The 15,464-nt window shown below is 42.6% G+C and overlaps 1 protein-coding gene across 3 annotated transcripts in view; it reads right to left on the bottom strand.

The window, feature by feature from the left end:
* DOCK10 (dedicator of cytokinesis 10) overlaps positions 1-9,937 on the bottom strand; it is a 142,235-nt gene extending 132,298 nt beyond the window's left edge. For 2 of the 3 annotated variants that reach the window (XM_050308605.1, XM_050308611.1), the window contains exon 1: positions 9,800-9,913. In XM_050308605.1, coding sequence (XP_050164562.1) covers positions 9,800-9,913 — 114 coding nt within the window. Of the gene's footprint in view, positions 1-9,799 lie in introns of all 3 variants that reach the window. The other variant, XM_050308606.1, reaches the window with a different exon arrangement.
* Positions 9,938-15,464: the final 5,527 nt, after the last annotated feature.

Here is a 15,464-nt window from a genome sequence, read left to right as displayed (position 1 = left end):
TTCAGTTTGGTAGGTTTTCCTAACAAACCTGCAAAACAGTTCTCACTGATTCTGGAGAAGCTGTGAGGTCAAATTCATGCAGCACTGAAGAGACCAGTACAACTTAACCCTCCTTATTGTTGCATGACTTAGTTTCCACCAGTGCTTGCAATTTTAGCTGTTTAATGGAAGGGTGTCAGCAGAACAGCAGCAGTGTGCAATCACACAGATCCAAGATAAAAACAACTGTTACTCATGTAAAAAGGCACCTGTTGCTTAACTGAGACAAGAGCTTTGAAACAGGCAGATGCTTTTTAGGAACTCGCTTTCAGACCAGCATTGCTACTGTAATTGCTCTTTATCCACTGCTGGAAGTCCACCTGCTACACGTGAACTGAAGGAAAAACCTTTGCTTATATACTGTCAATAGAAACAAGATAGCTCAGCACATATTTTAGTATGCATTGCGAATATGTGAATACAAAAGATACAGACCACATGATATTCTAGAATAAATATCAAAGTCTGCTCATTGCTGCTTTTAATACTTACTCATCACTCCCTTTCTCTCTCTGTGCACAGAATCAGAGGTATGACTCTGGACTTGTTTCCCCAAGGCCTCTCCCTGTCAATACACAGTTGTTCTGTATGATGAACTTTCAAGTATTTTGTTCCATATAGCTTGAAGTTCAAAGCCATGAAAAATCCTATCCATTCTATCCCAAGGATGGCCAAATTTAGGCCCCTGAACCACTTTTAAGACTTGAGACCACTTTTGAGGCTTTTCTAACTAACAAAAATAGAAGGAAAAAAAGAAGCCAGGAAAAAAAAAAAAAAAAAAAGGCTGTACACTTCTATCTTCAAAGAGAGACTGAGATTGCTACAAATACCACAAGTTATTTATGGCGTGTGAAATGCAACAGAGGCATTCCTAACAAAAGACATCAAGCCTGGCCTGTGCCATGGTGCTTGCACAGCAAGGGAGAAAGTTCTTCCATGGGATGGACTCCAAAGATGACTTATTATCTAAACCAGCACAGTCCAATCAATAGAGCCCAGGCTGACTTCAGACCATCACTTTCACTCAGACTCAACAAGCTCTGAATGCTTTCTCCTGTGCCTACTCATAGCATGGAAAGGAGTGCTGTATTTGCTTCCAAAGGGGAGAGAACTGGGATGTGGAGGACTGGCATCCCGCCCTCCCTCAAAGTGCTCATACATTTTGCACAATATCTGGGTATAAGCAGCCTCTCCCCCATCTGTTCTGTTGACTTTTTTGCTTGCACTCTCCCAGGGCTGCCAGAGCTTGCACAGGGCTAAGAAGGCAAGAAGGCACGGGGTGGAAAGGAGGTAAGGTGGAAGCTACAAGTAGCTCAAGAGCAGAAGAAAGGGATGGAAAAAGTAGTTTCAGGTTTCATTACATGCAGAAAGGAAACAGCAGGGAAACAGTTGATGGGCAGGAGGGTGGGGAAGCAGAGCAAGAATGAAGGAGGTGCAAGAAAAGTAGGGCTTGTACCCAGCATCAGAGATCCACAGGGGCAAAGGCCCACACTAATCCCAACTAGGCTGTCCTTCAGAGCTTTCAAGTGATAAACATTTTACTGGTCCTGTATTGCACTAATTCTAATCACAGAGCACACACAGAAAACTGATCAGAAGAAAGGCAAGAAGAACTAATCCTAGATATTAGAAGAAATACAAAGCAGTTCATAGAAGTGACACAGGAAAACTGTTGGAACCCTCCTCAGCTATTTAGGGATTCCTCTTACTCATGCAAAACACAAAACTCTGGTTTGAATTTTAAGGAACAATGTTTTGGAAGTCAGAGGCATTTGAGAGGGGAGGGCAGGATCTGAAATCCTGTAAGGTTTACAAAGCTCTCAAAATTGCCCCAGAACCCCGCAAAAAACTCAGATCACAGGAGAACTTTCTCACACTTTAAAAATCAACCTACTCAAAATTGCCAAAGCAGGTACATCTAGCAGTAAACATACAGGGGCAAGCAATGCATTTACACGATGACAGTTCAAAAACTAAAATCCAAAGATAATAGATTTTTTTTTTGTCTTTGCTGTTCTAAACATACTAGTCATTCCAGTTTCAGAGAGAACATTTGTGTACTACTCTTCCTGATAAACAGCAACACAAAAAAAAAGGAAGTTTTTTTCCCCCCCTCTATCATACCGAATTCCATTGCTTTCATTAAATTTCATTATATCCACATCATTTAATTTAGGTCAACATGCCCAAGTAAGCTAGAATCATGTTTGTTTTAAGTCAACAAAAATTACTCTCCTACCTGAAGAGTCCATTTCATACTCAGTGACAGAATTGCTTTGTACTTCCTCCACACTACGTGAATTCAGAAGCAGGGAACTACACTCAAGGTAAGAAAATCACTACAGTGTTGACTAAACGTCTGTGCAACACGCATTATACAATTGCACCATAGCAATAGTGGGAAGAAAATCTAGTAGTAACCTAATTGTTACTTAATAATGAGTGAATTAGTAATTTAAAATGTAGTACAGCGTATCTTTTTCAATTTTTGAGATTTGAGTTTTTTTTTTTTTCCTTTGAGTCTGCAAAGAAAAAACCTTGTTTCATGAAGGCAGCAGAAGATTCCTGTTGCAGGGAGGCATCCATTTCCATCTCCCTATATTTGCCTGATGACAGCATCCCAATGACTGTAGCTACAGTCCACACTGCTGTTTGCACAGCGTGAACCGGTGCATGTCACAAAAGTATCCAGATTTCCTCATCTGATGTATTTTCATGCAAGCTTAAAGCACAGTTAGATTATGTCATCTCTAAACGTTACATTGTGTTCCAAAACATGCAGTATTTGGGTTCCAGCTGAAAAGTAACATTACAGTACCCAGGCAAAGAGGCTGGATATTAACTCCCAGAGTACAAGCCGGAGAGGAGAGGCTGGGCAGCACCATCCATCCCCAGAGCTCCAAAGGAACTCTCTTCTTGTGTTTTCAAAGCACTGTGTAAAATTTAAGAACAAAGAAGCAACACTGACCTCTTTCCTGCATGCATCACAAAGAAAACACTAGTGCCAGAAATGATGAATAATCTACCCAAAATATATTTAAGCAATGCATTTAGCTTGTGATAATGCATCACTGACATGAAGGAAGAAAAAATAATAGACTACTGCCTTGTGTGCCCAATCTGAAAAACAGAGGATGGGAAGGGAGGGGTGGGAAGTGAGAAAAAAAAAAAAAAAAAAAGAGAAGTATAAGTAGAGAAAACCTTCCCAGCTCTGGAAGGCTTCACTGACACACATCACCATTTAGCTCTAATGCAGCTCAATACCTTCTTATTACACTGGTATTTGGAACCTGCTTGTGTTCTGCCCAGAAAGTGACAACATGAACTGAAGTCATTTAAACTACACAAGCACACAAAGGGGAGGCAGCATTTCAGTTTCCCTAAATTGTACAAGAGAGGAAAAAATTTGCCCACTTCAGTAATGAGAACAGTAGGGCAGACTACAAAGCCAGGCAAATTATTCACCCATATGGGGCAGAATAGCCTGTGATGTGGATAAACCTGTAGGCAATCTTTCTATGGCTTTTACGACAGATTTATTGCATGACCTTGGGCAGTTAGCTCCTGGTGTTTTGTTTTTCTTATCAACAAAAACAGGGATAAAGTTGGTATGAAACACACACAAATGTATAATGTAGATTCAGAAAATTATTGTTGAGTCCAGTGAAATGCAGGCAATCCTAAGTTGGAAACATTATACACACAGTAAGGAAGCCTTCATTATTTGTGTAATAATCACATCTGTGTCACTACTTTATAGGCTTTTGACCTTGTGCTAGAAAAGTTACAACAAACATGTTTTGACTTCTGGAAGTAACATATGCACTGCAGAACTGCCTTTTATAAACAACAACAAGAGTAAACCTTCTCTCTGCATATCCATCCTCTTCCAAAGCCAACACAAGGCTTAATTTTCCAGATTCTCTTTCTCTTCTCTACTACTGCTCATTCTCCCTCCCAGGTTCCCTTATTTAACCTTGTAGGCAAAAAGAAAAAAGTTAATGCAACTTCTATAAACTGGGAGCATTTTGAGTTACTCAAGCTGACTCACTTCCCATGAATTTAAAACAAACTGTTAGTCAAGTGACAGATGCAAGACAACAGTAAAAACTCTGCATTTAAACCCAAGTGCCTGGGTCTCCCTACCTACTAAATGACTGCCCTGGGCTGCATATTAAGGGTTTATTTACACAAGTTATTCACCAACCTGACGTATCTTTCTTGCAGCTCTCCTTGTTTCTTTCCTTCGTTTTAGTGTCTTCTTCAGTCTCTCTTTCCCCACAAAGTCTTTCCTCTTTTCCCCCATTTTCTTCAATGCTTTTGACTTCTTTCTAAACCATTTTCTTCCCTTCTCTGTCCCCACCCTCTCTGAGGTTCTCTTCTCTTATCTCCTTTCCCTCATTTCTGCATCAATTTAATCCCCAGTGCCAGTCTCAGATGAATTTCCCGGAATTGCTCAGGGGCAGACTTTGCCCCTTTTGTCTGCCTGCAGAGGAGGGAGCCTAGCAGCTGGAGAATGTGCAAGTGATGCATTCTTGCCTGTGCCCTTTGCTTGGTTTGCCCTTACATCTGGGTTCCAGCAGCCAGCTGAAAGCGATCAGATCCTTGCCAGGATAAATTAAAGTGTCCTTGGGATTCCCCAGCTGAAAAACAGCTACAAAACTACTCAGCAGACACTTCAAAATGAAAATAAATAAATAAATAAATAAATAAAAACTGTAGGGAAAGGAGACTATTTGCAAATCACGTGGGTCTTGTCCTTGACCAGGTAAGGGATGTTGCACAGGATATTAATGGAAGATAAATTTTTGAGTGTAGATTCATAAACAGGGTTCACAGGTAAATTTCAAATACAAACAAGTTGTTTAATCCTTCAGCATTGCTCTGCATTCCTAGAAGGTTGCTAATGTTCTAAATATGCCTGGCAAGTTGTCTGCTCTGAACAAACCATAACTTATCTCAAATACAAAGGCTCGAAATAACAGAACTACCAGCTCTAGACTGCAGATAATATTCCCTTATGCCTGTGCATGAATCCTTATCCTGTTCTCAACCACTAGAACGGGATAAGGCTTTCTCTGTCCACACATGCTTTTTGGATTCCTTCACCAGGTTACCACCTTGATCTTAACCAAAGAAAACACAAAAATAAGAATGAACCAATATATTAAGAGATCTGAAGGGAAACAGACAAAAAGATCTAGGAGCTGGCCTGTCAAGACAGTGCATACACACCTCTGTATGAGCACACAGAGTCTATTTTGTGTGTACACAGACAGTGAGTGGTGTAATCACTGTCTGTATAAATGCCTTACTTGGGTTCACCCTGGACAGTAGATGTCAGAACATCCTCAGAAGAAAGGAGCCTTTTACAGCCTGGTGCCTGTCTTTGAAATAGCTCAGTTAACATTGTACCTTCTCCACAGATGAGGTTTTCAGTGTCATTTCTTTCACAACATGCAAGTTCAATTCAAGCATGATCGTGTAACAAGAAAAGGCCATTGCAACATGGTCCTACAGATCATGCAGAGTCCAAGCTCTGTTAAGGCAGTGGGTGCTCTTTGTGAGACTGGAAACAATACACGACTCTTCTTGAGAGACCACAATACACCACTGGAGTCACGAGCAGCTTTATTACCTACACAAAACAAGAAATACACAACTACAAATAGAAACTTCATTATTTGTAAAGAACGTGCCACATAAAATACACACTGGAAACTAAGGAAATCTATTCTTTCAGGGAGGAAGTATAGTAGCCCCAGTCAATGTAAAAAGAAAAAAACCCATTTTGTGTGGAAGAGAGAGCCGTGTAATCCGGCCTTCCACTCCAGAGAGACAGCCAGTACTCAGCGATTGGACACCACAACTCTCTGTGCTTGGCTGCAGAGTGATGGAAAGAAACCTCTGCCAAAAAAAAAAGACATGTGGAGCAACAGCCCAATTCCAGACTACTATTAAGTTGTTTAACTATGGAAGAGAAACGAAGAGCAAGACCCACCACAGCTCTTTTATAAAAAGAGTGTCACAATACTTTATGTAAAGGATGAGGACTGCAGCCAGCAGTACTTAGCCAAATTAATTGAGACCTGGAAATAATAGCATAACATGAAGTTTAGTATTAGCTAAGCAGCCAGCAAGCTGATTTCTAAGAGCCCTGACTGGCCCATCCCCATTTAAAAAACTTCCAGTAAAACATTGCTGCAGTTACAGACATATTAATTTCCCTGTCTTGTGCACAGCTATTCAGCTCTCCTGGGCAGTGGCAGTGAGAGTTCATAAAGCAACTTTCAAACAAGCGTTTCCTATTAGAAGAGACAAAGAATTTCACAACAAAGTTTCAAAATACAATAAATTATTCACCTTCTAGATGATACTGATCTATTTCACTGGTTAGTTTGGTGAATTGCCATTCCTACTTGAAAGCTTAGCCAGGCACTTATGGAAACAACCTGAAGTACTGCCACACACCATTACCACTTGTTAGCACCACTCCTTCCACCTGCTGAAGAGCTGGGTAATTAATGTAGAATGTGTTACTTATGCCAAAACACTGCAGTTACTACACCCAACCAGCAAAATACACACATATATCCCACCCTCAACCTCTGTTTCACTCTCTGTCTTTCAGGGCACTGCAGATGCAACACCCGAAGGCAAACATCCTTATTTCTGCCAACTCAGTTTTCCTGATTATGACACCTTTTTCTTTCAACAAACAGATTTTTGTGCTGAATACTAGCAACTGTTTGTTTTTCCCCTATCAAATGGATAAATATGAGCAAAAGTAAATGCAAAGTACACAAAAAGAAGAAGCAATCTATATGAAGACAGAAAAGAGCTAAAAGACACAACACTCCTCTTTTCTCTAAGATAGTGTAGACATTTGATCCCCTAGGCTCTTACCAAACTGCTGAGACATGAACAACTCCTAGCATGGATGCTGTTCAAATTCTACTAACAGAAGTCCAGCTGCAATTCAATCCATATGAAAAAGCAGTACCAGAAAGCTTAATTCTTTACACGTTACACCTTTACACTTTCCCTACTTTGTAGGGGCCAATTATTTGCATACTCTTGACAGCAGCTGTGCCAACTTTCAGGACACTCCAATCACAGCCAGATTTAGTCTAACTGGAATATAAAGTGCTGATACATCCAGGGCAAGATGCGTTCAGAGCCAATACACCTCCTTGAATATACCCAATTTTTCTCTTCTGCGAGAATATCTGGTATATTTAGCACAAAAAGTCAGCTCGAGTTCAGCCAGAAATTTCAGGTCCTGTGGGACTTTTTCACAGTAGCAACACAACAGCTTTACAAAAATGGCTGCAACATCCCAGCGTCCCACGTGCAAAGCACAGAGGCAAGATGTTATGGATCCAGAGGCAACAATCACTGCCCAGTACAGAACATCACAGCTCTACGTGGCAGCCCCAAAACTGCAAACCTGGTTAGCCAAGATATAATGGCTAATTCTGCTCATTCTTAGCTGATGCAGCATGAAAAGATTTAACCCTGAAGGTAGCTGCTTTGTAACCCAGCACGAATCCTCAGCATAAAGTATTTTATAAAACTTTGCCTTTGACAGGCAACATTACTGGCAGCCCAAAAAAGTATGGTAAAAAGATGGTAACTTCACTAAATTCCCCAGAGCCATCCATATTCAACACAGCGAGCAACCCAGACTTCAGAACCATTGTGCCTGCTGGTGAATAAAACGCAACATCTGGAAGTCCCTAAGTGCTCCCACTGAGCGCTTATAACTAAAGCCAGAATTTTGTCTGGTATCTTCAGGTTTTAACCTCAATATCTTTAAAAGACCGTCTTTGCAGATCTGACTGCATTTGCCTCAGATACTGAATCACAAGCCCTGATGAAATCCAGCAGCAGTATGTTTCATCACTCAGCAGGAAGTCAGACTCTCAGAAGTGGCAGATGACTCTTGTCACCCATCACAACTGAAGCCTCGATGTTTTAAAGACAGACTGAATAAAATACAATGCAAATACAGGAGCAGTAATTATATACTATATTCTTAAGTTAGCAGTATAAGATTTGTTGCAACACATTAAAACCCCCACTCTTCTCAAGAGAACCAGACCATCAAATTCAGATTTGTTTCACCAATTTCATTCTGTTATTTTTTCTGCATTCTTGCAGCAGAGACATAGCAGAGTAAAATACCCTTCTAACAGAACTCCATTTATAATACTTTAAGATGCAATGAGACAATACAATAGTTTAGCCAGTTCATGGATTGAAATACACCCTCTTAGAGGGCAACTATTCACACAGTGTTTGGTGAGAGCCCAAACCAACCACGATGGTTCCTAGAAAGTTTCCACCAAAACTTCATCAGCACAGTACATCCTGTTTGACCATGGGCCACATTCTGATCTCTGTGCCCAGAGGGCAGGACCACGTAAAACTGTTGGCAGTGCAGTTGAACAGACGCTTCAGGATTTGACAAGATATCACATACAAGATTTGCGGGAAGTCAGGAGAAACAAGTGAGTTCTTTTAAGCTTTCACATGTTAGAGTTGGAGAATGCTTATGAAGACCTTCAAAGCTGACTGTAAAAGCATTTCAAACCCAGTGAGGTAAAGAAAACAACTCACATTTGGTGTACAGATAGCTAGGAACCATGAACTGGCTGCTGTCTCCAAGCACAGCAATTGTTTTAGCTCTGCTCTTAATTTGTACTGGGTGAGACACCTCAGAAGATGGAAAATGCCCACAAACTTTATGGGAACACAGTTATTTTCTGTTTTATGCAAAGAGAGTGCATTGCATTTAGGCACTGCCTAAGGCAGTGTCATTTAGGCACTAGGGTAAACTTTGGTGAATGATGATCTTTCACTCACAACTTTCTCTCTCTCAGCCTTTTAGTCTATTTCATGAACTGTGCTGCCTGAAAAACTAGAAAAGCAAAATATTTATCTGAATTAAAATGATTCACAGAAATGATATGCTTAATCATCTAAGGAGGAGTCATATATCTCTCCCAACACATAGCTTTAAGTCCAAAGGGAGCTTAACAAAAAAATGGCTAATAAATTACTCACAAATGCCTAGTGGTTTGAAAAGGGTAGCGGATATTTCTCTGTGAAACCCAACAATTTGACGTCTATGCCTATCAGCTAAGGACTTACAACTGCGCAAAAGGAAGAGAAAATACCGTGGTAACAGTTTACAGCTTTTTTGTGCTATTCCACCGATGGAGAGACAGGGGCTGAACGCAGCGCGTTTCAGGAACGAACGCCGCTAGGAAGAGCGGAGTCAGTGTTTCTGTGCCATTTCAGGCTTCCTCCGTGGGGTTTCCAGTGGAAATCACCAGGAGCGCACACGCTCCTCAGTAGCGATGGTTACCCACGGGCTGTGCAGCGCCGGTAACTCACATGACTGCCGCACACCGGGGCAGCCGGAGCTCCTGTCCCAGCAGCCCGAGCACCGCCGCTTGTGCCGGCACCGGCAGGGCGCTCTCCGGGATTAGCCGCGACTGCCCCTGCGACGCTCAGCCAGAGGAGAAGAAAACGGGCGAAACCCAAGGGGGGATGCCGGGCAGCTGGCCTAGCGGACCGAGGGCCGCCAGCCGGGCGCGGGGGAGGCGCGGACCGGAGCATCGCAGCACCAGCCGGGCGGCTGCGCTGCCCGCGGGCTGCCCCGGGGTGGGGAACCCAGCGCTGCGCCCCTGCTCGGCTCCCGAGCGCGCTTCGCACCTCCCGCAGCCCCGCCGGGCGCTGCCCCCGCACTCACCCGCGGCTGCAGCCGCCCGCTGGCGGCGGCGATGGCCGCGCTGTGCCGCAGCTCCGCCGCCTGCCCCGGCCGCAGGAGGCTCCGCGTGAAGCGCCTCGTCCTCTCCCCGGCCATGGGCGCCGGCAGCCCCGCGCTCCGGCCGCCGCTCCCCGCCCGGGCCGCGCCGCCGTCAGGAAGCGGAACTGGGGGGTTTTCCCTCCCGCTCCCCCCGCCAGAGGGAGGTGTGCGGGGCGGGGGCCGCCCGCTGCTGCCGCCGCAGGGACCGCGGACCCTGCCCGGGGCAGCCCCTCGCCGGCCCTGCGGGGATGGGTCCCGTGCCCGCCCCGCACCCAGGGGGAGATGGGGGCCTCCGGGGGTAGCTGCGGGTCCGGGGCGCGGGAGGGAGCCCGAGTAGGGCCAGCGCACGCACCCCTCTCTCCGTGCATGTGGTCACCACCGAAGGATGCTCGCCCCGCAAGGCTTCGGGATTGGTTCGACAGGGCAAGAGCTACTCTGGGTGTTAACCACTCGCCAAGGTGAAGTGCGACCATGGTCGCCAGGTTTCATGAGGAATCAACTCTCTGGTAACACCCATTGTCCTTGGAGCTGGTAGGAAGCATCCCCCAAGGGTTGCTGTAGACCCTGCACGAAGTGAGGCTGGATGTCTCCCAGTCCTGCCAGCTGGTGTGGCATGCCTATTTCTTCTCAGTAGGGAAAACTCACCCAATTCACAATTAAGTTTAGCCATTTAAGCCCACCGAAGTTACACAAAAGTCACAGTTCTGCCCCCCCAGCAGAGTGATCACACCTTCTGTTAGCAGGAATACAACTTTATGCATTAACACCAAGCTGCAACGTGGAAAACATAGGATACCCAGATAGGAGCATCTATCTAGGTGTTGTGAGACCTGTGCCTTAATGTCTTTGCACAAGAATACTTACATTATTCTCCTATGCGGTGCAGAATTTTCCTTCCTCAGTAAACACTGGCAGACGTGGGAAAGGAGGCAGCCATGAGAGATCACACCTCCGAGTGCCTGGCAATCCCTGTAAAAGGAAATGGAAATCAAACCTGAGGAACTTCAGGTGTGATCCTTGAAAGGCAATGATGCCGCACACCTGTGAGAGCAACATCTGAAGCTGAAAAGACACCAAGACATAAAACCCAAGAGAGCCAGTTAACATTTAGTTAGACTGTTGTATTGGGGAATTAAAGGTTGCAAGACCTCCTGGCTTATGTCCTCCCCAAGGAGCACACTGCCTGTTTGGAGGTAGCTGGCTGTAAGACACAGCAGGTAGCAGTGTGATATGAATTCACTGCAGCTTCTCCATGGTTCCTAGTACTGTCCTCCAAGTTTACTGAAGATACGAAAGGCAACAATGATAACATGGCATCATAGCCCAGAGTTTAAGTATTCCTCTGCAAAGTAAATATTTCCCAATAAAGTGAATTATCTGAAACGCTAAGTGACCCAGAATTGGCTTAAAACTATTAAAGACATTATTCTAGACATTTCTGTCATTCAACAGGTGTTATAATAACTTGGAGATGATATTTGCTCAGACATAAAGCTCAGTAAGAAAGCACTACTCGATTGGAAAAGTCTTCTTGCTCTTGAGAAATTTGACACAAAAAGCCACTGCAAGATGGAAAAGGAGACTCCATTCCCTTTGCAAACAATCCATATAAGGCTTATTTTAGGAAAATGCAGTCTGATGTTGTAAAGAAAGACAAAAGGAGAGTAAGTAGCCTCAGTGACTAGGGAAGGATTCTGCCTCAACACAAGGGTGTAATTTATGACAAATTTGACTGCAGTTTGTTGCAGACAGCAAAGAAAACAAGCATTGAATCAGTGAGAAAGAATAAAGAAAATTAATGGTTTCTTCCATTCGATATGTGCATGCACGTTCTGGAAAATGATTTTAAGAAAATCATCACCATAATCCAGGTCAGAAACCTCTGGCCACCCCTGGCTTTGGGCACAGTGCTGTTACTCCTGCTCAGATGTGGTCAGGTCTGTGGTCAGGCAATAACAGCCTGTGCTCTACAATACTTCTCCCTTCACAACTTCTCATGGGCGAGCTAGGGGTTGAGTGAATATGCAGATACTTGTCAGTGAGCAGTTGGCTGCTGAAATCTGTTAGCAGACATAAAGAAATGAAAGAGCCAGCTGTTTCTACACCACAAACATTTTCAAGGCTGCAGGAAAACAAGAAATATCCACAAATGCTGAAATAATGAGAAAAAAAAAAAAAGTGCAGTTGGATTAAATATAACACATTTTTTTATTGTCATCCTCTTAAGTAAACATTCGGCGTTAGTCTGGGAAAGGAGCTCTGTCGAAGACGAGCCAAGTCTGATGCCTCTCAAATTGTCACGTGCAATGCAAAGCCCAAGTGTCCGGGATTTTACATGCATGTGGTTGTTTACAAACAGCTATTATGCAAAAGTAGTTCTTTTGGTTTGTTTCCCAGTTCCTCAGTATTTCAGAACTTTTTTAGTTTTCAGATTTCAGTCAGTTGGTACACAAGGCCACTGTATTTACTAGAAGGCTTTCCATTTGATTTCGAGTACCCCCCAGTGTGGTTCTGCTAAAAAAGTATCTTTGCTATAGGCTGTTAGTTCTCCACCTTTAAAAAACTGTTAACTTGATAAACACCTATTTGGTATTAGTTAAACGGCAACAACAGCACAGTTGTAACTTTGTATATTCAATAAGTCTTGGGCTGGAGACCTGGATCTATGGAAAGGAGCTGTTCTAACAACAGGAGTTTGAAATCTATTCCTACAACTACAAGACTGTCCTCAAGAGATGGATGATTGTAGCATCACTGATGGAGAGCAATTTTAGCATAGAATATAATGGCTGGCACCAACTGTCTGGACTGGGTTTCCAACCGAGAACCAGCATTGGATCTGTAAAACTTTGCTCAAAGTTCAAGAATGTTAGGAAAAAAATTTGTTCCAATACCACTGCTAATCAGAAGCAAAACCTTCCATTTGCAGTTGCATTAAATAGCAAGACCATATGAGTTTTCTCTGTTTAACAAGAGCATGAAAACTATTTTCATTCACAACTGTGTGTGAGCTCGAATAGACAATAGTTCCACTTTCTCAGAAATGCATCAAAGAATCAGCTCCCCCGGTGGTCACTTCCCACAGCCATATGGCAAAACAAAAGGTAGTGAAATTCTGGTTAGGCTTGCTTTAACACCTTTTGTAATCTAACATTTCTAGTACTGCCTTTTGAAGCAGATTACAGAAATGTGTCATTTTGTATACCTGTACTGGCAAGGTTACTCAGTATGTGGTCTTAGTTTTCTAATGCAGAGACCTGATGGCATTATCTGGGAATTCCAATTCATGCCAACAGCTTACTCTAAAGTGTAGTGTTTAAGTATTTTACCTACCTTTTCTTTGTCCCTTAAATGGTCGTTAATTTGATCAATGAAAAAGTCACTGTATTTCTTATTCCTCTAAGCTGATGCACACAAATTTCAAGACAAACATTTTTTTCATTGACATAACGCCTTCCCCCTGGTGCTGCCTCTTCTGTTGCCAACCACAAGTGCAGTTCTGTCCTATTATCAGCACATAACTGCAAAGTGAAACTAACTGCTGTGGCTTTTTATTATCTGAGGTGCGAAAAAACCGGAAATGTACTGTATCATGTAGCTTCATTTTCTCTTGGGCTTTGAAATTTTTCCTGTGTGCAATGAAATGAATCCTCCTGTCCCCATGGCCCTTCTTAGCTTACAGTACAATTTTAGGTGTCATTAACTGCTGATGCAGATATTTGCAAAATATGGAATTTAGGAACCCCCATTGCTACTGATACCACAAGAAAGTTGACTCTTTTAACATGATTCTAAATGCAAATGCCTTTTAGATTGGTCCAGCAATTTAGAAACTTTTAAGACCTTGCTATTCACTTCCCAGTTAATTCCCACTTGGTCTGGTTTGTTACAAATAACAGCATTGCACAATATTTAATGATTCTGCTACCTGCAGAACACAACATGCAACCCACTCACAGGCACCTGCCCTTTGTAGCATGATTATGATGGCTCTTGAACACAAGTTCAGCCTACCAGAATGCACCCTCACAGGACTAAGGAGGGCTGATACCTGCACTGCATCTAGGTTACTTGACTTCCCTTCTTATAACACTGGATGAACTCACTGCATTCAAGGTGATACATCTGTTAGAAGTTTAAAGGGTCACAAAAAAATAATAGAAGGAAACGAAAACATGCAAACACAAAATATCTCACTAAACACTCAAATTGAAAATTACTAAAGTAATAATCTTGCAAATGCCTCTAATATCTATGTACATAGGCCCACTTTACTGCAAAGGCTATACTCAGTAAAAACAGGCTTATATCATGAAGGATATGAAGAGAAATAAGTTTCCATCCCTTCAGCTAGCCTCTCTCTGAGGGACAAGGTGTAGTGTAGCTGCCTGATAGAAGCATCGTTGGCATCAATAGAGTTATATTTTAGCAAGGCACGTAAGAAGGTTACAGGGTGGCTCTAAATATTTCAAGCTTCCTGCTATGACCTACTCTGTGTATGCTTTCTATATACACTTAAGGAGCCAGAAAAATTGAGTATGTCATGTAGATCTGACCTGATTTATGTTTGAACTCCAGAGATACACTGCTCTCCCACCCTGCGCCCCCAGATTTTGTAACAAGAAGTATTTATTCATCCAAAACAGTTTCTTTCGGGAAATGTGGCTTTGCTTCATGAGTAGGCATAAAATTTACTGACAGTTTTTATGTGGCACTATTAGCCCACTTTTAAACTTGTACAATGTTAAATGTAAAAAGGGCAGTACCTAATGGTTAAGACAATAGTCTGGACACCTGGGTTGATTCCTATTCTGCAGAATTTGTCTTTGTCTTTGACTTTCTCCTGGAAGATGGGAAAGACTACATCCTCACCATGGATGTAGTTTAAAGGTGTTCAAATGTTTAGTTCACAAGGTCCAAATGACTAACAAGGTAGATATGGCTTTAAAGGTAAACATTTGTAAGAACAAGAGGAATTTTAAACTGTTTATTGGTCTCATTCAGAACTGGAGTTTCACTAGAAGTTTTCATCTAAATACTGTATTCCATTTTCTGATCAACTGTATAATTCCCATTAAGTCATTCTCCCAAAAAATGATTTCAGTACTTTCCCTTTTAATATGGTACAAGTGTAGGAGCAATATTGTTTATAAGACATTCAAACTTTGCGTTAAGAACAGCATTACGAATACCTAGCTAGAACATAAAAGAATTGTTCTTTTTGCTTCAGCTGTGCAAAACTAAACCCTTGAATTTGTGACAGCTGTATTAGCCTCTTAGGAGAAGATTCACATGTATTTAAGCACCTTTATGGAGCAGAGGTATTACTCAGTGATTCACAAGACACTCATCCTGTAAGTGCTCTGGCACTCACAGGACTACAGACATCTTTAAATTCAGAGTGCTTTTCTTAAGAGTGCAGAAAATAACAAGTTTGGTGTTTAAACCTTTCAGTCTGCAAAGCTGTTATGAATTCTCAAGCATGGCAGCACTGAGCACTGCAGCCCTTCTAAGACTCATTCTTCACGTCCTCTCTCTGCTGAGTCATTAGGTTCCTTTTAGAAATTCTCATAAAATTCTAACATGGAAGCTGCAAGGAAAATCATAT

Source organism: Myiozetetes cayanensis, unplaced genomic scaffold (assembly GCF_022539395.1).
Source record: "Myiozetetes cayanensis isolate MyiCay16 unplaced genomic scaffold, myiCay2020 scf13, whole genome shotgun sequence".
NCBI lineage: Eukaryota > Metazoa > Chordata > Aves > Passeriformes > Tyrannidae > Myiozetetes > Myiozetetes cayanensis.
The sequence above is the reverse complement of the archived record's forward strand: the minus strand, read 5'-3'. Positions and strand labels throughout refer to the sequence as shown.